Raw genomic sequence first — 22125 nt, 5'->3', positions numbered from 1 at the left:
AAACTTGACTTGGTCTACAAATGAATTAATCTTGATTTGGCTATGCCTGGAAATGAGGGTTCTTAGAAAAACTATGTTTCAATAATGCAACTTTATGGATGTTAAACTTTAGTTTTCATTGTCTTTAAATGTTATTTGCCTAAACTAGACAACTTGAGGTAAACTTCAGAAAAATTGTCACAATGGCATAGGTGTGGACAATTTTTTGCTTCTTGTTCTGTGGGGGTAATAATAAGACCCCATGGGCATATGATTATTTAAACAACTGGAAAGTGGGATGGATTCCCCCAACAATTGTATGCAAAGACTTTTATCACTGTAAGCCTATCAATAGATAAGGACTATAGTACTTCATTAAATTATTCACTTGAGGCCCGGTTAATTCATAAATCTCTAAGTGAATATGCAAACCATATCCTCCCTAAACCTGATCTGACAGCTAATAGAAACCCATACCATTTAAACCCAAAGACCTGGTTTATTAAAAAGATTGAAAGTCTAATACAGCAGCAGATCTAACTCCAGAATGGAAGGGCCCCTATGGGTCATATTGAGTACTCCCACTGCAGTAAATTAGAGGGACACTCTTCATAGGCTCCTATATCTCAAATAAAACCTGTACCCCCTTTAATCAATGAGCAAACTAATGTGCCTTCTCATTCCTGTGAGCCTCAAACTTCTCTTATGGTGGTTGTACCTTTCTTTTTCACTATCCTTTCCTCAATTTATACTAACAATTCCTTCTTACAATGGGCCATTCAAAAGTATCACCACAGACATTTGAGTTACAAACCAGAAAGACCAATCTGATTCCTGCTGCCTGTTTCCACTCCATCTGAGAATGCGTCAAGCCTGACATCTAAAAAATCTCACTGGCAGCACTGGTAGACACTGGGTTTGTAATTTTCTCTATCCATTAACCTTTATTTTTGTTATAAAAATGTCTTTTTTAAAATTACCTGATTGCTTACAAAACAGGAAAGCACCTGTTGGCTAAACACCACCTGTTACACAGTTAAGGTATTTAAATTTTTTTTTTTGAGGGGCGCCTGGGTGGCTCAGTCGGTTAAGCGTCCGACTTCAGCTCAGGTCATGATCTTGCGGTCCGCGAGTTCGAGCCCCGCGTCGGGCTCTGGGCTGATGGCTCAGAGCCTGGAGCTTGCTTCCGATTCTGTGTCTCCTTCTCTCTCTGCCCCTCCCCCGTTCATGCTGTGTCTCTCCCTGTCTCAAAAATAAATAAACGTTAAAAAAAAATTTAAAAAAAAATAAATAAAATAAAAATTTTTTTGATGTTTATTTATTTTTGAAAGAGAGACAGAGTGAGAGGCAGAGAGGTAGAGAGAGAAGAAGTCACAGAATCTGAAGCAGGCTCCGAGCTGTCAGCACAGAGCCCGACGTGGGGCTTGAACTCACAGAGTATAAGATCATGACCTGAGCTGAAGTCGGACACCTAACCGACTGAGCCACCCAGGCGCCCCACACAGTTAAGTTCTTAAATGACTCTTAAAATAACATTATATTATTCAATGCTAAAATAGCCCAAATGCATAAAACAGTTCTACAAAATAAAATGGGATTAAATGTTTTAGCTGCGACTTAAAGTGGAACTCGTGCTCTCACACAAACAATGCTGTATGTGCATTCCAGATTACCACAAAAATATTTCTGGATTTCTAACTGACATGAATACTCAAACTGGTGCTTTAAACAATCCCTCTCTTTCCTTTAGTGATTGGTTAACCTCCTGGACTAGAGGATTTTTGTCAACTACCAAAGGACTTTTATTTGGGCTAATCTCTTGTCATTCTAATTAGGTTTTCTCCAATCTCTGCCTGGTGCCCAGAGTCCACCCCTGCAATAACTTCAAAACAACAGATGATCTTTTCTCCTCAAGGAGGTTCATACCGTTGTCCACATTGGATCCAGTTGCCTCCACCATTTGCAACTCCCCCATACATTTCCCACCTGATCAATATTGACCCATAGGTAGGGACATCTCTACACCCCTACTCAGCAGGAAGAAGCTACAGAAGATGAGACCTTCCACTTTTAACAACCTTAATGACTTCAGGATCAAAACTGTTCAGGGGATATGATGAGGGAGGGTGGGGCAAGCTGAGGGCAAAGTACAGGCTAACAGCAAACCTCCCCCTCCCCCCAGTGGGTTATGTGTGACATTCCTCAAGCACTCCTGGCTGTCCAAGAACAAAGGAAAGGGAAAAACAAATGGTTAAGTGATAGATATCGCAGTCATGCAAGATATGAGTCTCCATCAGTTTACAAATATCTTAGTAAATTACAAGAAAAAGGCAACCTTCTCAATAGCCTAATCTCCAGAAATCTCTAGCTCCAAATTCACCCTTCCCTCCATAGTGATGTGGGGAACAATGGCAAGAAGGAAATGGCAGATAAAATTAAATTTCCTTTAACCAACAGTCCATTGTCAAATACTTGAGTCAAACACAGATCATAACATTTCTCCAGGAACTCCCTATCCTCTTAATGTTAATGTGCTGAAGGGAAAAACCACCTTAGCTTGACAATGGCTGGGCGTCCAGCAATCTGAGTTTTCTTTAGCAGATGAAGATCCTATCAGAAACATCCTCAGGACTTTATCTCCCCCAGGTCCCTGTATATAACCAGTTAACTCTCTTCACAATCCCAGTACGGCTCTTTCTGCCCCTGGGTCCTGTCCCCATGCTATAATAAAATCAATTTTTGCATCAAAGTCATCTCAAGAATTATTTCTTGGCCATCACCTCTGGACCCCCATCACTCCAAAACCCCATAATGTGTCTATGTGTCTGTTAATTCCTGTTCATACATTACCAAAGACAAAGTTCAGCTGCCCATTGCTCCAAAAGCCAATATGCAAGAGACAAGTGTTCCATGGAAAGGAATATGAGCTTTATTCAAGAGGGTGATCACCTGAGGAAGGTGGGGCTGTTGTACAAAGGCCAAATCCAAGGTCTGTGTGTAGCCCAGGGGTTTTTAATGGAGTTTAGAGACGTTAACCGGTAAAGGGAGTACAGTGGTCCATAAGTTTCTTGACTGCATGCAGACTCAATAGTCGCAGCTATAGATGTTTTCACAGTGCTGGATGGTTGTGAAGGGGGTCTGATGACTTAATGCTAGGGGTCAGGTTTGTTTTGTGACATGCAGAAGTGCTAAGTTCTTTCCATGAGACAATGCCGGATCTTTGGATACACAGAAAAAGCTTAATCAATCATGTGGGCTAAAGGTGTTTGTTAAATTTTCACAATTACTAGGTTGGCTGGAGGGCCCAAGGTAGATTTCCCATACATCCTGTTTTTTTACTACTGAAAGAGGAACTCAGCTGCCCCCGTTTTGACCCCAAACTTTCTCATTGGGTTCTTTGAGCTTGTCCCTTGGCTAAGGAAGACCTTGATGGCAAGCATTCCCAGATGAGAACAAAAACGACCCCTTCAAGCAATAAAGAGTACCCTGAACAGCAAGACCCCACTCATGAGTGACTCCATGACAATGATCTACTTGACTCACTGCCTCCCTGCATGTACCCACCCACCTTTGCTGACATTTTTCTTATATAAACCTAAAAGTGTTTTCACCACTTTGGAATCAGTCTTTGAGAGTTTAGTCCACTGTGTTACCTATGTTAGCCTCCCTGAAAGAGATTCCTTTCCAGTTTCACCCACACTCGTTTCTCTGCCTTGGGATTTTGTCAATGCTGAGCAGCCAAACCTAGTCCACTTGGGACCCCCAGGCTTGATGCTCTTACATCCCTGTACCCCACAGTACAACAAACTCATAATTTGTTGACCAACCTGCGCCTGATGTGTTTTCCCTTAACATAATCTTGGACAACCTAATCCAATGAGTTTAGCCCAGATGTCACACCCCGTCACCCTGAGGAGCTGCCAGAGTGGTCACAATTGTGCACGTGGAAAGGAATCAAGAACTCACCTGTGGACTGGGCTGTGTCCCTCAGGCACCTCCCGGGTCAAGAATGGCCAGGGTTCAGGGCAATGCATTGCATTAAGGATCCACAGTGGGACCTTGAACTCCACAGGACAAAAAGGGACTCAACCCAGCAGGTCCTTCCAAAGTCACCTCTGGGGGGTGCCATTTTCCTCCCCTGTCCCTTGTCTCCTCTGTCCCTGTGCCACTCCTGACCTGCAACCCAGCACCTTTTTCTCTCTGCAGGCCCCTTCCTGGCTGATGCTCTGAGATGACACCACCATCATGCGTGGGTCCAAGGAAAAAAGGTCTCAGCAGGTTCCTACACTAAGGCCGCTGACCTCTCCTGGGAGTCACCTCTACCTGCCCCACTGGCTCCCAGCCCTCCCTGGAGAGGGGGAAGCCAGAAATGGCCGCAGTGCCCCCGCCGGCAGTCTTGCCCTGAGTAGGAGGGCTGGTAAGGCAACCTAGATTCAGGGTGAGATGCACCAAAGGCATTCATCTTTGGGGAATGCACTCAACTATTACAGAAAGAAAGAGTTACATCACATGGAGGTGATCACTAGAGGGTGAGAAATCCTTCCAAGGTACTGGGTGGGATCCGAGGAAGCAATCTGAACCCAGCGGGTTTGCCCCACAACCTGGTCACCACTAAGGTGAGGCCAGCCATATTTTCACTCACCCATCAGGGTGTTTAGGGAGGTCCCTCCCCTCTGGCCAATCAGGATTAACATCTTCTCCTGAGGCTTGTGCAGACCTGCAGCTGGCTCACAGCACCCCCACCCCCACCCCAGCTCCTGTCCGCCTGGGACGTAAAGTCTCCTGCACACGCCAAAGTTTAGTCTTCCACCAAACACCCAAGTGGAATTTTTCAGCGCCTTCTCCCAGCACATCCCGCTCTCATGATGGGAGAATTTACACTTTGGAAATTGGCAAGCACTACAAAGCAGGGCTGCAGTTTTGTATTTCTGAATGCCTGGATGTAAGAAAGTGAAGACATAATGGTAAGAATGCACACTAAACTTACACATGTATGGTGTTTGGGGCCGTCACGTGTGCAGGACACAAAAGCAGCTGAGTGAAAATAGTGAAGAAATAGCCTAACACTGTTACTATGACTCCATACAGCAAAATGTCACACCATTTAAGAATGAGGAAAATTCGAATACATACCATTGTTGTATGCGTTTCTTATTTGTAAATGAAAATGGAAATAGCCATAACTCATCGGAAAGATAATGGGCAAACGATATGAACAGAAATTGTACCAAAGGAGATAGACAGGTGGTAAATAAACACACGAAAAAATACTCAAAATCAACACCCCTAGGAAATGCAATGGCAACAGCACTACACACTTATGAAATGGGCTGACATTACAGACTGGCACTATCGAGTAGTGGCAGGGACTGGAGGCACTGGAACTCTCATACATGCTGGTGGGAATGCAGAACTGAAGTTTAGATCACATTTTGGCAGTTTCTTAAAAATATTAGCACTAACCTACCTGTGACGGGCATTGCTCTTTGAGTCACACCACAAGAGAAAGGAAACCTCTATCCACACAGAGAACGGTAATGAAAATTTTTAGAGAGCACTTTGTTTACAAACGCCCAAACTCTAAGTAACCCAAATGGTCCAAACAGATGAATGGGTAAATAGTGGTATACTTCCAGAGAAGAAAATAGTAGCATTGCCTGGAAGGGACGTATACGCAAAGTGACCTCCAAACCTTAAGCAAGGGAAAAGGTTGAGAAGTCCAGCTTGAGGAGAAATGGTTTATTTATGGACTCAGGGACAGAAGCGTGACTTTGGCACCCATAAGAGGAGTCGGTCCCTGCACCACCAATTCAGGAAGACAGGGTTTTATAGCCAAGGAGGCTGGGGAATACCTGGGAGACTACTTGGGAGGTGAATGTTTCAGAACAAGCATCTGCCACAGGTACAGCTGGTACCAACAACAATGCTGGCTAAGTGTGTCAAAAAAGCTACCACCCTGGACTTGAAACCACCCTTGTCCTCTATCCTTTTCCTCTTGCACACAATGGCCTTGAGATGTAAACACCAGAGAGGATATGAGACTTCAGATACAATGAGCTCTGTTGCACAGGACACATATGTCTGATAGTGAAGAATTTCTGTGCACACCGATCCTGCCCAGTCAGTCACTAGAACATCTGTGGATACATGTTTGTAAGAGATACACTCCACTAAGTGGCTGATGTCTCCTCTACTCCCTCATTACCCTATCTTCTAGATTACCAATTACAGTTCCCTTGCCCCTGTGATGTAACACACGAATAGTGTGCATCAGGCCACATGGCTCCTTTGAAGCATTTGGGGTAGATATTCCACTCAACAGTGCCTGGCAGTATGTGGTATCAGCTGTGGACAAGCAAAATATTCATGTTGTCTCCACAACCACTGGAGATGGTTTCATAACCACTGGAGATGCTCCCTCTTCAGGGTGACCTCTGAGCACAGGAAAAATCCTGGCATCCAGACCACAGAATCCAGATATAGAACACAGGGGACTGTATTAGCTAGAACTGCCATAATAATGTACCACATGGGTGATTTGACATTGGAAATTTACTTGCCCACAAATCTGGAATCTAGAAACTGGACATAAATCAGCAGGGTTAGTTTCTTCTCAGGCCTCTGTCCTTGGAGAGAGACGGGGATGGCTTGGAGATGGGGATTTCCCTGTCTTCAAAGTCATTCTTCTGGTCCTCTATCCTCAGCTCCTCTTCTTATAAGGACACCAGTCATACTGAAAGTCCATCCTAATAACCTCATTTCAACTTCATTATATCTTTAAACATCCTGTGTTTCACTATAGTCCCATTCTTACATACTGGGGGCCACAACTTCAACGTAGGTATTTTGGATTCACAATTCAGCCCATAAGAAAGGTAGTGGGTCATAATGCAAATTCACACCCAAGCTGGAGAGTGCACACGTACAAATTATTTATTTGCAATTATCCTCTCCAGGACACACTAAGCTTGGGATGCAATGAAATCTGTTCACTCCTTACTGTTGCAAGAGCCTAATTCTGCTTTCAAATAACCCATTAGAATACAACACCTAAGACTAAAGTAATTAAACAAAAAAGGCATTTATTAATCCATAAACCAGAGCAACATGTGGCAGCAAATACCTGTGTTGGGACTTGGATGCTGCATAGATTTATCACAAGCATCACAAGACCAACAATATCCTAAGACATTTACTCTTTATCTGCAAGACACTATCCAAATCTCAGATCAGGTACTGTGGATAAACACTGCATCACATCCATGTCCTAACTTAGAAGGGAATGTGAAGTTCCAATTACCTATAATGTCCATCACCAATGACAATGCGCAGGGGTAACATGCTTAAAAGCATGTAGGCGGTGATTGATACACATTAGGGGACCCATCAGGTATGAAAGTGGAGTCATTTGTTATAGAAACTGGCAGTGACTTCAATCTAGCAATGACTCCGGACACATCAGAAGCACAACACAGCTCCTCAAGTTTTCCCAAATAGCTGGAACTTAGGGTAAGTCACTCCACTGGGGCATTCAAGTGAACAAGGTTTGTTTCAGCTAAGTGGCTGCTTCACAAAGGCACTCCTCCACTGTGATTACACTACTCAAGGAAATATCACCTGCTCTGCTACCTTAGTGCCCTTTGGCAGTGTGAACTCTAAGTGTGCAATGAAGACAGAGTACTGGCAAAAGGAATTGTGTCATTCCCCTCACTCATGAGGCCTTACCCAAGGTACTTTCTGATTTTTATGAAACTGTATCCTTTGCCAAAAGATTGCCCACATTCTTCACATGTCTTAGCTCAGGTTGCTCTAACAAAGTACCATAAACAAGGTGACTTGCAAACAACAGAAACTTCTTTCTGGAGGCTGGATAGCCAACCTAACATTCCCTATAGGGTCCGGTTCCATGTCTGGTGAGGAGCAACTTCCTGATTTGTAGATGACCTTCTCAAAAGGGTCCTCACATGGTACACAGAGGAAGCAAGCTCTCTTAGAACTGGTATGAAGACAATAAACCCATTCATGAGGGCTCCATCCACACTCATGACCCATTCTGATTCAAATTACCTCCCAAAGACATCATCTGCTAATCCTGAATAGAGGATAGGAAGAGAAATACAACTTCTAGTGAACATAAACAATTCATAATTGATCACTCAGAAGGGCTTCATCTACTATACCTTCTGTTGTTGAGTGAGACTGGAGCTTTGGCTGAAAGACTGCCCACATTCACAGCACTCCTAAGGCCTTTCTCCAGTGTGAACTCTTTGGTGATAACTAAGAGCAGGATGACTGATAAAAGATTTCCCACATACAGTGCACTCATAAGGCCTTTCTCCTGTGTGAATTCTCTGGTGTTGAATGAATGTTGCCTTCCACTTAAAAGATTTCCCACATTCATTACACTTATAAGGCCTTTCACCCGAGTGAACCTTTATGTGTACATTGAGGCTATTTCTTCGGAGAAAGGACTTTCCACATTCACTGCACTCATACGGTCTTTCTCCAGTATGAACTCTCTGGTGAGCACGAAGGACAGAACTAGCTGTAAAAGATTTCCCACATTCATTGCACTCATAAGGTCTTGCTCCAGTGTGAACTCTTTGGTGAGATCGGAGGGAAGAACTACAAGCAAAAGATTTCCCACACTCATTACACTCATAAGGCCTTATTCCAAGGTGACTTTGTCGATGATACTGGAGGGCGTGGCTACGACTAAAAGATTTCCCACATTTACTACACAAATAAGGCTTTTCTCCTGTGTGAATTCTCTGGTGTTCAATGAGTTTGGACTTACACTTAAAAGATTTCCCACATTCATTACACTCATAAGGCCTTTCACCTGAGTGAACCTTTATGTGTACATTCAGGTTAGTTCTTCGGGGAAAGGACTTGCCACATTCCCTGCATTCATAAGGCTTTTCTCCAGTATGAACTCTCTGGTGGTAACGGAGGACAGAACTAGTGGTAAAAGTTTTCCCACATTCACTGCATTCATAAGGCCTTTCTCCTGTGTGAACCCTCTGGTGATTATGGAGGACAGAGCTAGCAGTAAAGGATTTCCCACATTCACTACACTCATAAGGCCTTTCTCCGGTGTGAACTCTCTGGTGAGAACGAAGGACAAAACTAGTGGTAAAAGATTTCCCACATTCACTGCACTCATAAGGCCTTTCTCCTGTGTGAATTCTTTGGTGTTGAATGAATGAAGACTTACACTTCAAAGATTTTCCACATTCATTACATTCGTATGGCCTCTCACTTGAGTGAACCTTTATGTGTACATTGAGGTTATTTCTTCGGTGAAAGGACTTGCCACATTCACTGCACTCATAAGGCCTCTCCCCAGTGTGAACTCTGTGATGATAATGGAGGTCAGACCTAGAGAAAAATGATTTCCCGCATTCACTGCACTCATAAGGCTTTTCTCCAGTGTGAACACTCTGGTGAGAACGGAAGCCAGTACTGGAGATAAAAGACTTCCCACATTCACTGCACTCATAAGGTCTTTCCCCTGTGTGAGATCTCTGATGATAACTGAGAGCAGAGATAGAGGTAAAACGTTTTGCACAGTCACCACAATTATAAGGCCTTTCTAAGGTTTGAACAGAACGTGTAATTAACATCTGGCGATGGCTAAAAGATTTTGCACATCCACTGCAAACATGATTACTTTCTCCACTATGCCATCTCTGGGGATGAATAAGTACTGATTTGTGGCTTAAGGATTTCCCACATTTGTTGCACGTGTATTGCCTAGACCCAGTGTGAGTCTTTCCGTACAGACTGTGAGCTGACCTTCGTCTAAGGGAGTTTTCACCTTCGCCAAACTCATGATGTCCTTGTGCAGTATGGAATGTCTGGTGGATAGTGTATAAAGATTTTTGCCTGAATGTTTTCCCACATTCACTGCACACAAAACATGGACTTCCAGGTTGGACACCCTGATCCTGAACATGTGTATATTTGGGACCAAAAGCTTCCTTGCATTCTCCCCGACTGTAATGACTTTTACTGCTCTGCAAAGTTGCCCTGCACTGACTGATTGTGTTTGGCTTCTCTCCAGTATGAATGGCGTCCTGCTGCAGACGCACCAAGCCAGGCAGGAAGTCCTTCTGAACCTCTGTACAGATAAAGGGCTTTCCTGAATCATGGAATCCATATCCCTTCATAAAAGAGGCCGTGTCCACACTACTTCCGAATGGTTTCTCTCCCGTGTGCTGCTCCGGCTGCTGCTGAAAGTTTACGCTGAAGTAAAATCGCTGTGCGCATGCCCCACACCTCAACAGTTTCTGGCTGCTTGGTTTTCCCTGGTGTTCAGCCAAGCGGAAAACGTCTCTCAAGACCAGACCACACATCTCACAGGGGTGGGTCTTCCGGGAAGACAGAGCTGCCTTGGGCGTGCTGGCCTGTGACACACCTACAGAAACGCTCTGTTCAAGGGGCGCCTCCGCATCCTCTGCTCCACAGCAGCAACCTGAACACAAAGAAACTCTCATGAAATACATGGTGACTACAGGGAGGGGTAAGCCCGTCACGCATATGCACCTGTCTCGTGTAGGCACGAGTTGAGTAGATGCTATTCCAGACACGGGAGTTGGAATTCAGGTGAAGGAGTGCCTGCTCTGCGTTACTGGGCCCCTAAGGTCAATGCACTGTGGACAGCTCATTGGAAGGACAGAAAACCAGGGTCTGATGGAAGGAAGAGAGCCAGGGTCTACAACTTGTTTCTCTGCCCACAGCATTGGCAAGGTTCTTTTCTGCTACTGACATCTGGCTGAGTAGGAGGCTGCTGAAAAATCCAATCAAAAGAAATCTGTGGCTGTTCAAGGTCACATGAAGGATACACGAACATTTCTGGCAAATGGGCGAAGGTGAATGTTGGACTACCCAGGAAGAGCAGTGAGAGAAATGGTTAAGATGTGGAGGCCTGAGAAACAGCAATTACCCCTGCGCTGGAAGTCACAGGACTACCAAAAGAGTAGAACCCACAAGTACACAAACTGTCAACAGTGACGAAGGAAAGGCATGAACGAGGTGTGGCCATTGGCATGGCACCAAACTCTAGTTGAACAAAGGTACCTAGTGTGATCTGAACAAAGTCCTGATATCACACCTTCCCCAGCTGCCATTCACCAGAAAAAGGCCCCTGTGAGCCCACCTGGTCATGTCTGGATCAGGTCCATTGTATGATACAGTCCACGTATGGACTCTTCCCTGTAAGCTCCAGGTGAGCAACTACAGGGCACAGGGAGGCTAGAAATACTGAAGAAAATTGGTCACGCTGGATGGCCACGACTGTCCCAGAGCTACTCAGCACACAACTGACTCAGAAAAGCATCCTATGTGACTGATGTTGGCAGGATGGTAGAATACGGGATCCCAGCCTTCACCAAAAAAAAATCAACTCAACAGCTATTCATGAATCAGAGTAGCCTCAGAGGGCTCCAGAGTCCAATCAAGACTGACTAATACACAGTGAAGCATAAAAGAGAGCACAAGCACACAGAGGGATGGCTGGAGACAATATTAGCAGAGACATGGGGGGATGGGTAGAAAACAGGGGCTGGGGAATCTCTGTCAGCCACCAGGTGGGTGCTACTGAGGTCCCTGCTCAGCAGGGACTCCTACTGCCTGCTCCACAGAGGACACTGGCACCCCTGCCACCGGGTGTCCTAAAACAGGAAGCAAAGAAATCTTGGAAACAAAAATCAAAACTGAAGGCAGCACATTTCTGATTTCAAACAACATTACAAAGCTATATAATCAAAACAATAGGACACTGACATAAATGGAATAAAGAGACCAGAAATAAATATATACAAGCAACTAGTATTTGAAAATTTCCCCAAGAATATACACTAGGGAATGAACAATCTCTTCAATGCTGTTTTGAAATCTGAATATCCAAAAGAAAAAACAAGGAAACTTGACCCACATCTCACAGCGCTCATGGAAATGAACTTGAAATTGATTCAAAACTTCAACATAAGACCTCAAACCCTAAAACGTCAAAAGTATGTACTCCAAAAGGAAAAAAATACACACAGGACTATATCTAATTGAAAAGTTGTAGCAGAACCGTAGACAGAGAAGAAAGTGAAGATAGATACACATAAGCAACAGGTAATCAAGGCACTGATCATCAGTAAATGCAAATAAAAAATCACAAATATCACCTCCTAACTGTTAAAATGGCTATGACCAAAAAGACAAGAAGTAACACGTTGGTGAGGATGTGCAGAATATAGAACCCTTGAACACTGTTACTGGGACTGTAAATCAGGGAAGTCATTATGGAAAATATTACGGAGGCCTCCCCAAAACTTTAAACACAACTACCATATAGCCCACCATTGCCATTTCTATGTGTGTATCCCAAGGAAACAAAATCAGTATCCACACAGTGTCTGTGCATATACATCCACTACAGTATCATTCAGAAAAATCCATATACGGAAACATGAATAGGTGTGTGTGAGAAGATAAAGTGAGAAACATTTAGTACACACATATGTAGTAATAATTGGTGATAAAAAAGAAAGGAAAATGGACATTTGCCACCACATGGATGAAATGGAAGACATTACCCTAAGTGAAATAAGCCACAAAGCAAAAGAAAAGTGCTGCATGGTATTTCTTATTCAAACTAATAAAGATAGAAACTAGAATGCCAGCGGCTAAGGACTGGGAAAAATGGAAATGCTGGGAAGGGATACACAATTTCATTTATAAGATGAATGTGAGGATCTAAGAGACAGCATGTTGACTACACGTGTGAATACTGTACTGTACACTTAAAATTTGCTGAGAGAGTAGATATTAAGCTTTCTCATCACTAACCATAGAAAAGGTAATTATGTCAAGTAATTGTTATGTTGATTACCTTCATCTTGGTAAAAACTTCATAGAGTGTAAGTGTATCAAACTGTAATGTAATAATACACTTTCAGTAACATAATTTTATTTGTCAGTTATACCTTAACAAAGGTGAAGGGAGTAGGGGGAGGTAGGAATAAAGATGTAAACACTATAAAAGCACCACACTGGATAGTCTTGAGAAGTGGCCAGAGTCCACTTAAGTATGACCAAGCCAATGTGTGCAATTTCTGGCAAAGGCAGGCACAAGTACTGGCTTCAAGAGGAAGAGATCAAAACCCGGGCCACAGAAATGGCAGTGATCTAAACAAACAGACCCAGCCAGGGACAGAGCAAGCAGGGTGCAATCCATTATCCTCAAGGCATGACTACTGACCTTGAATCTTACTCTATGAAGGTTCCGCAAAGAGAGCACTGGAACGGCAGGGGAGAGAAAAGGGCATACCAACATCCCAGCCTTAGCAACAAATGCAACCACCAAGGAAGCTGGGGGAGCAAGCAGGGCCCACAGTCCACACCCAAGAGGGACAAAGCATCCCCTAGGGAATGGGCAGTTGGGGGCTAAAGCGGGAATACAGAGCCCAGTCCAGGTCACTGGGGAGGGTGAGGGCCTTACCCAGGGAGGATACAAGTGTAAAGTTCTCCAGCATCACGTCATAGTACAGCCGTCTCTGAGCCTCATCAAGAAGTCTCCATTCCTTCCAGGAGAAGTAGATGGCAATGTCCTCAAAGGTCACACCACCCTGTCATGAAACGGACAGATGGCACCATGAACATTCTCTCTCGGAGAACCCACAATCTAAACCCTGACACATACACCCCATTCTCCCCAGCCACCCCAGCTCCTACCTCAGGATAAATACCAGGTCCTGGTGTCATTAACGCCACCGTCTCCTCACCATCCCACCAATCACTGTGTTCGGTCCTCAGCAATAACAGGCAGGGGGTGCAGAGATGCAATCTGCGGGGGCCAATCTGGGTTTGGCCCCCCAAGCGCCATCCTTTCTGCCTGGAAATTCCCGTGGAGTCTCCCCGAATGTGCCCTCAAACACAGACAATTATGGACCCGCCTCGACCAGTCAGTCTCCAATCCCAGGGCCCTGAGACCCTAAGCTCACACTCACACTCCCTCTCCAAGTGAACATGACCCTGTAGTCTGCATCTCCCTCACACCTTCACACCCCACAGTTGCGCCCCCACAGCTTCCTGCCCCACACCAAAGGATGCCCCCTTGACTCACACTGGTGCCTGTCACATGACACCCGAACGATGTGTGACAAATTCAAACAGGGTCCACTACGACCCCAGCACTCTCGTGGATCCCACCAGAGGGAAAGCCTCAAATGTGGCTGAGAAGTCCCCCTCGCCTGCCGGGGATCCTGGCTTCAGGGACACACACCCACAGCCACGTAGCCGTTTCAGACACTCCCAGTCCCTCTAATACTTCTGTGCTGCCCATGCTGTCCCTCCAACAGTCACAACCCTCCACTCTGCACTGAACCTTTGTGAAAAGCCCAGCCCGAAAGGGCTCCCTGCCAGGCACAGAGACTCACAAGTGACCACACTGGCCCCACACCTTATCCATCAGCAAGACTGTGAAACGGCCCGGACACCAGAAAAGCGCACCACAAAGCTCTGGTGAAGCCCTACACCACTGAATAAAGGGCAGCCCCAGACTCCCTGTCACCTTGCCGCAATTACTCCCAGGTGTCCTCAGCCATCTCTTGTCCCATCATGCCAGGGGAGCCTTGCCCACCCATCCATCTGCCACATCTTTCTCTCTCCTTCGCCTGTGCCTGCGCTGCCCAGCAGCCCCAACCAGGCGCTGAGCCAGGGAACCACTCTTCAGCACACCTCACTAAGGCCCTCTGACCTACTAATAGCACTGCCCCCCTACTCTGCACCCCCTCCTCAATGTGATCCAAACCTCCGCCGGGGCCACACAACTGCCCTCACTTTTCAAAGTTTCCATCCTGAAACCTGCCCCGGTTTCCCGGGTTTTCCTGTCCCGCCGCCCACTGGATGACGTCACTCACGCCTCTCTGAACATCTAAGACTTAACGACGTCCAAGCAACTTGGGAGATCTCCAAGGACAATCGACCTACTGCCACCTTCCGTCCAGCTGATGGGAGCGTCCAGCCCTTCCGCTGCTAGGACCGCTGAAAATTAATAACGGGAAACCTCACTCAAAGGGAGTCGGGAGGCCGCAGCTGGGGGAGCTCTCACGCACTACCGCCATGATCAGTGCAGACCCGACAGGACGACACACTCGAACTTGGACTGGGAAACTGCCTCCTCTACTAGCCCAGACGGGAAAAGACAGGCTTTCGGGACCACCCACCCACAGCTCAGCCAATGCGAAGCCACTATACTCTCAATTCCCAGTTTACTCTCAGGGACTCGTAGATGTTAACAGCCTTCCCAACTTAGCCCCTTCCCCTTTCAAAAAGCCTACCTCTCTCGTGTCCTCCGGACCGGCCTACTGTTGAGCCTCAGCTTGCTTGTTCCAGACTGCGGTGCTCTTTCGTTCTCAAAGAAACTAGTTTTGCCCGTCAAATAACTGGCAGATTGTACTTCAAAGGACCAAAGCCCCCAGGCATTCCGGGACCCCTCCCTTTCTCCTGTCACCTGCAACACCCCAAATTTGCCTTGGCCCTTCTCAAACCCGGGGCCAAAATTCAACCGCTTCTCTGACATCCACGGTGACCCTTCTGGCCCGTCAACGATGACATACACTCGCGCAGGCACCCCCTCCTGCGCTCCCTGCCCCCTCTGCCCCCCACCCCTGCAATCTGTCCTCTCTGCAGCCAGACTGGGCCTATCTATTTACACCCGGGTTACACCGCCTGGCACACCGCCAGCACGGATGGACTGGTCAGGCAGCCAGGTGACAGGCCTCACGGGCGCCGCTGCACCTTGCGTTCGCTGAAAGAACCGAGACCTGCCGTGCCCCGCTGGTGGCGCAGGCCCCCTGCAGCCCTGCACCAGCCGGCCCCTCCCCTGCAGCCCGCTCCCGCACCCCGTCACGCCGGCGCTCAGACGCGGGGACCCCGCCCGCGAGCGCCTCCCCGGTCCGGACACCGGGCCCTGGGCCGCAGGGACGCGAGCAGGCGCCCCGCGCTCGGGCCTGGAGGGTCTGGGGCGGAGCGGGGTGGACCCGGGGGCCGCGCGTTTACCTCAGCCGGGTTCCTAGGCGCGGCCGCCGCCATGGGACTCTGTAGGTCCAGCGAGCGCGGAGCTGCCCGGACGGCGTCGCGCACTCGAGGGTCCCAGTCTGTGCGAAAGGACAGCGCCTTCCTTCGCTCGGTGTCACTTTGTCACCAAGATCCAAAGGTGGGCTCTCCAACCTCTGAGGGTAAACAAACCTGAGGCCAAAATCGTCCACCATGAAGAGGCCGGAAATCCCACCCCCACGCGCCACGCATGCCCACAAATGCCTCGTCCTGCTCCGTCATTGGCTGCTGCCTGCGTCCTGTATCCCCACGCTTTTCCGGGTACCATAGATCTCAGAGTTACAGCGGCCACCGAAGGGGGTTCGGCCCCAGGGACTTCCAGAGTTCGGCCAGCTGTCCCGCAGAGTTCCTGCAAAGTGCTGCTTCTACCAGAGGGAGCGGCTTTGTTGGTTTTTAAAGTCCAAAGCCTAAAACTAGTAGTTTAGTTGCTCCCACTTCCTCTTCCTGAGGTAAATGACACATCATTCAAATGTGTCCAGCACTTAAGAAACCAAAGGAGGCCGTGCACTGCTGGAAAGATGTTGCTCTTCAAATGCTTGCAGCCTGAAGCGTTAGAGTCAGTTTTGGAATTGGTCGGGAACAATACAAAAGTCCCCGTTATCATAAAAATTCAGCCCAGTGCATTTTGAAGGTCTTCAGGATCAGTCTCTCATTTGTGAATTGGGCAGCATCACATCTAGCAAGTTAAGGGAAGCAACAAAGAGCTACAGAAAGGGTAAGGTTTTTAAAGCTGGAACAAGAAGTTCATAAACAGAAAAAAGGATTATGTCAGGCGAGGTCACTTTGTTATGGGACAAAAAGGTCTTATCAGCGGAATACCTCATCTTTGGGCGACGCAGAGGACCCATTCGTGGGGCCGATTACCCTTTTGGTGCTGACCACAACATTCCTCACTGACCAGTGGAAACTATATTTCTGGGTAGTGCTGAAGTTGTATGAGTTTAGGTATTGTGCCCTGCTTTGGTGACATGACCCAGCAGAAGTGACTCCATTTGGGGCCTGTGGTTCCCTTTGTCACAGCCTATACAAGTCCGTGACAGGGATGGTAGGCCACCCTGAATTAGGTAAACTGACAATGTCAGCCTCTGGTTCCACACAAAACTTCATATGCCCATACCGTGATTGTTGTCCCATCTTTTTTTTTTTTTAATTTAATTTAATGTTTATTTATGTTTGAGAGAGAGCCAGAGTATGAGTGGAGAAGGGGCACAGAGATGGAGACACAGAATCCAAAGCAGGCTCCAGGCTCTGAGCTGTCAGCATAGAGCCTGACGTGGGGCTCGAACCCACGAACCGCGAGATCATGACCTGAGCCAAAGTTGGACCCCCAACCGCCTGAGCCACACAGGCGCCCCGTGTCTTCCCATCTTTTGAGGAACATTTTTATCCATATGTTACTTACTCCACATTCCCAGATATACTCAGTTCCTGTCAGGAGATTGACATCGATCCCAAACAGAGCAACATAACTGATGCTATATTTGGTACCAAACACGTTGCCATTTAGTTGGAGCCAGTGTGCAAAGGGAGAATCTGAACCCTGAAGTAAAGGATTATCTGAACCCAATGACCTCATCCTCTTGCTGGGAAGTGATTCTCATTTCTTCAGGCACTGGCAGTAGGAATTGAAAGTATCCTAGAAAATCAGATGTGAAATGCCCATTTCAGAAAGCAGTTCACAACATTTATCTAGTGGTTTAAGACAGTGCCAGAAATACCTGTGGGCAAACCAACATTCCACCTCCCTACACATCAGTAAAGAGTAAAAAACAGTTACAAACTAACAGAACTTTTAGAAGCAGGCTGTAAGTCTGAGAAATAGATAGAACCAAATGGAGCATGTGACTGTGCTAAACCAATACTTGGTTTTTGTGAGGGTTTTATCTCAAGATGTGACGTTTTCATTCCTACAAGCATTGAACAATACTACTGTCCAGCTTAAAAATAAATAGCCAGTTATTTTACTAGCAAACTGAATTTATTCAGGAATGACAAAGGAATTTCAACTGAGGATAACCACACCATGGCAATCCACAGGCAATTTTCAAGAGACAGAGGGAAAGTCAGCATTAAAAAAAAAATAAAGGTCCAGAGCTACTTTCCCAAATGTTTATTTATTTTTTAGAGAGGGAGAGCAAGTGGGAGAGGGGCGGGGGGCGCGGGGGTGGGCAGGCACACTGGATCCAGAGCAGGCTCCGGGCTGACACCAGATAGCCCAATGTGGGGCTTGAACTCATGAACCATAAAAAAATGGCCTGAGCTGAAGTTGGAAACTCAACCAAGTGAGCCACTTAGGCATCCCAAAGTCTGGGTTTATTAGGTTTAAGGTGGAGATTGGGGACAGTTGCTTTCAACAAAAGTTCACTGAAGAACAAAAGTTTGAGGTTGTGGCGGGTTTTCACTGGCTGCATGCCATGGTTAGTGTTTCCTTAATGGGGCAAGGAGAGATCATCCTTCTTTTTGTGAAAGGCAGGAGATTAATTTCCTACTGGGAATGTGTCCTTCCTTGTCAAGACAAAAGTTATCTCCCCTCCTCCTGCTCTTTATGCATGTCATGTCTGCGTGAGAGGTCTCCTTCCAGGGCCTCCTGAATCGTTTCTAGTAAGATTCCATTTACTAATCTTCACACTAATTTGGAGACTTATGAGAGGTAGATGAGAGGTAAATTCAAATGTCATGTTTACTCACTGTTCTAAAATATGTGCATTGAGCACATAATGTGTTTTCAAGAACTTTTGGTAGATGCATGGGAAAATTCAGTTACAAGAGAAGCAGTCCCGTCTTCATGTGCCTTTTATTGTGTTCAAGAAAAACACAGGAAACATGAAGCAGGAATACTAAGTTCTATTGTACGTTAGAATGTGGCAGGTGTGATGGAAACAACAAGAGGTGATTTTGTGAGAAAAGGACGTTGGAGGGGCACCTGGGTGCCTCAATGGGTTAAGTGTCCTACTTCGGCACAGGTCATAATCTCACAGTTCATGAGTTCGAGCCCTGTATCGGGCTCTGTGCTGACAACTCAGAGACTGGAGCTTGCTTCAGATTCTGTGTCTCCCTCTCTCTGCCCCTCTCATTCTCACACTCTGTCTCTCTTGAAATAAATAAATTTTAAAATTAAAAAAAAAAAAGAAGAGGACATTTTATGTAATATTACACAGGGCTGTGTGGCAGCCCTCCTTATTACGTGCACCATGAGTAAATGTGAGTCCTGTGGGTTATTACTTTTATTAGTTTTGTTTAAATAAAGCAAGGTACATTAAAATTTAGAAGTGCCTATTTGAGCAAACACCAAATCCAATCAGGCAGCCCCAAACCCAGCAAGGAGAAAGGCTTGTATAGACCAAAATGAGAAGAAAAGGAAACACGTTACATGACTGGCTATAGCTTCAGAAACTATCTTATATGGGAAAGCCTAGTTGCCTGTTAGAGACAGGGTACCCTTGGGTTTTGAATTCTGACCCTTGAGGCATTTACAAGAATTGCTTGAAGTGAGGTGTAGGTGGCTAAGGCATTGGAGCCACCTGAGTCTAATGGCCTTCTTGTTGATGTACAGTTTCCAGCAAAAGAAACACGTTGGTAGGTGGCTTCAGTGTGTGGACTCCTTGGCATCGGAGCCCCTGGAACTCCATTCATTTAAGCCTTTATTTTTTTTCTTTCTCTCTTTTTTTAAAAAAAAATTTTTTTTAACGTTTATTTATTTTTGAGACAGAGACACAGAGCATGAACGGGGGAGGGCCAGAGAGAGGGAGACACAGGATCTGAAGCAGGCTCCAAGCTCTGAGCTGTCAGCACAGATCCCGACGCGGGGCTGGAACTCACAGAGCAGGAGATCGTGACCTGAGCCGAAGTTGGTCGCTCAACTGACTGAGCCACCCAGGCGCCCCTCATTTAAGCCTTTAGATTGCTTGGCTCACTGCAGAGAAACTCAGGAGGTTTCCATTAGACATCTTTGGACTGGGGGAGGGGAGGAGCTAAGATACTGGCAGAGTAGGAGGATCCTAGTCTCATTTCTTCCCTTAAACACGACTAAATAACTATCCAATCACTCTGAATACCCATAAAATCAACCTGGGTTCAACAGAACAAACTGCACAACTAGAGGCAGAGAAGATGTCACATCAAGGGAAGCAGGAAGTGCAGATATGGGGTTTGGGCAAGAAACAGATTGGGGGGCTGCAGAAGGCTGGGATCCCTGGGAGATGAGAGACAGAGAGAGACAGAGAGACAGAGAGAGAGAGAGACAGAGAGAGGGAGGGAAGGAGGGAGGGAGGGAGGAGAGCACAGGGGATTGCACTAGGAAAACACTTCCCCAAAGCCATTCACTGGAAAAATGAGAGGACCTGACACTTGGCAGCTTTTGCAACCAACAGGGCTCAGAGACTAGATTTTAAATGTTGGTGGGTTTCACTGGGATGTAGCCCTGAGCGTCTGCCCTACTCCTCTAGAGTAGGCAGGCAAGCAACCTGGAGTCAGAAGGCACGATCTGAAGAACACCTAGGGACCACAGGGCAGACACTGTTCACTCTTCTTGGAGTGCATCTGTGGGAAGTGGGTTAGCAGAGATGCCTCCCTGGGAACAAAAGAACCAGCTGCACCATTTCCCTCCCATGCCCCTTGGCAAAGATGCAGAAGAGCTGCTGAGGGTGGCTCAGGCTGACACTGGCTGCCTAGCCTGCTTGCTCCAAGTCCCAAGGCCCGTGCTCTGGGGCAACCGCCCCTCTTGGTCAAAGATGCATCAGCCTCAGGATGGAGAGACCCTATCCCAGGTAATCAGCACAGGCCCCTGCCACAGCATGTCCCTAAATTTTTGAGTTGTAAAAGTCAGCATACTGGGCTGGGATAGAGCCCAAAGCACTGCTCCTGGCAAGCAAACATCCCAGAGACAGACAGAGTGAAAACGGCTCTCTGTAACCTGCCTTGGATGCATGGGGGATTATTTACCCTTCTGGGAGTGCTTCCCTGAGAGCAGTAAGCATGGAGACCCCTCTCCAGGATCAAAGGGGTTGGCTGGTGCCATTTTCCTCCACTGCCCCTCAGCAAAATCCAGTAAACAGCACAGGGCGAACATTGGTTTCCTCACCTGCATACACCAAGTCCCACCCACCTGCACTCTGCCAGCAGTGCCCTCTGGGCCACGTGGGCTTAAGTCCCATGGCTGTGGGCCCATTCGAAAGATGACCAGCAGAAACCCACACACACACCACATCTCCTGACCAGAGTGTTCTGCAAGGATTCAGTTCTAGTGGAAGTAGCATCAGGTCTCATTTAACAAGCAGGCCTGAGACACCTAGTTAAAATTTGCCACATTCAGGCCAAGGACCAAACAGTGCCCACTGTGGGCAAGGAGAACCTCTGCAAGCAACTGGCCTGAAGGATAGAGCAGCAAATCACAGCAGTAGAGTACACACAGTACACACAACAGACACTCCCTGAAGCACCAGGCCATGGACACTATATGACTTCTCCTTAATAAAGCCATTACTCTCAGGAAAAGAAAATTTGATGGGCTTCTCTAATATACAGAAGAAGACAGAGACCTAAACAAAATGCCCACATGGAGGAATTCTTCCCTAAAGGAAGAACAAGATAAAATTACAGCCAGAGCGCCTTAGATGGTTGAGCATCCAATTCTTGACTTTTGGCTTAGTTCATGATCGCAAGGATCATGAGATGGAGGCCCATATCGGGTTCTGTGACTAGGCGAGAAGCCTGCTTGGGATTTTCACTCTCCCTCTCTCTCCAGCCATCCCCTGTCTCACTCTCTCATTCTCTAAAAATAAATAAATACAATTAAAACAACAACAACAACAACAACAACAACAACAACAACAACAGTAAAATCACAGCCAGAGATCTAATTAACACAGATCTAATTAATATACTCATGGAGAACTTAAAGCAATAATCTGAGGATACTTGCTGGGCTTGAGAAAAGAAGGAAGACATCTGGGAGGTCTTTACCAGAGAAACAAAACAGTTAAAAAACAATCAGGCAGGAGTGAAAAGTGCAATGACTGAGATTTGAAACACATT

At 46.5% G+C, this 22125-nt stretch overlaps 2 protein-coding genes across 2 annotated transcripts in view; both read right to left on the bottom strand.

The window, feature by feature from the left end:
* Window positions 1-7044: 7044 nt before the first annotated feature.
* LOC102966206 (zinc finger protein 345) lies at window positions 7045-16271 on the bottom strand. The gene is made up of 3 exons (XM_042969833.1): window positions 16036-16271; window positions 13475-13601; window positions 7045-10456 (listed from the first exon to the last, which is right to left on the bottom strand). Exons 1-3 carry the CDS (start codon window positions 16066-16068, stop codon window positions 8220-8222), a joined length of 2397 nt encoding a protein of 798 aa, XP_042825767.1. The 5' UTR covers window positions 16069-16271; the 3' UTR covers window positions 7045-8219.
* A 3702-nt stretch (window positions 16272-19973) lies between these two features.
* The window catches only part of LOC102966146 (zinc finger protein 814-like), a 29450-nt gene continuing 27298 nt past the window's right edge, over window positions 19974-22125 (bottom strand). Inside the window, exon 3 of the mRNA XM_042969820.1 lies at window positions 19974-20005. Within this exon, the coding sequence (XP_042825754.1) occupies window positions 19989-20005 (17 nt within the window). The 3' untranslated portion in view covers window positions 19974-19988. The remainder of the gene's footprint in view (window positions 20006-22125) is intronic.

Source organism: Panthera tigris, chromosome E2, assembly GCF_018350195.1.
Source record: "Panthera tigris isolate Pti1 chromosome E2, P.tigris_Pti1_mat1.1, whole genome shotgun sequence".
Classification (NCBI taxonomy): domain Eukaryota; kingdom Metazoa; phylum Chordata; class Mammalia; order Carnivora; family Felidae; genus Panthera; species Panthera tigris.
Note: the sequence above shows the minus strand (reverse complement) of the source record. Positions and strands in the feature narration are given on the sequence as shown.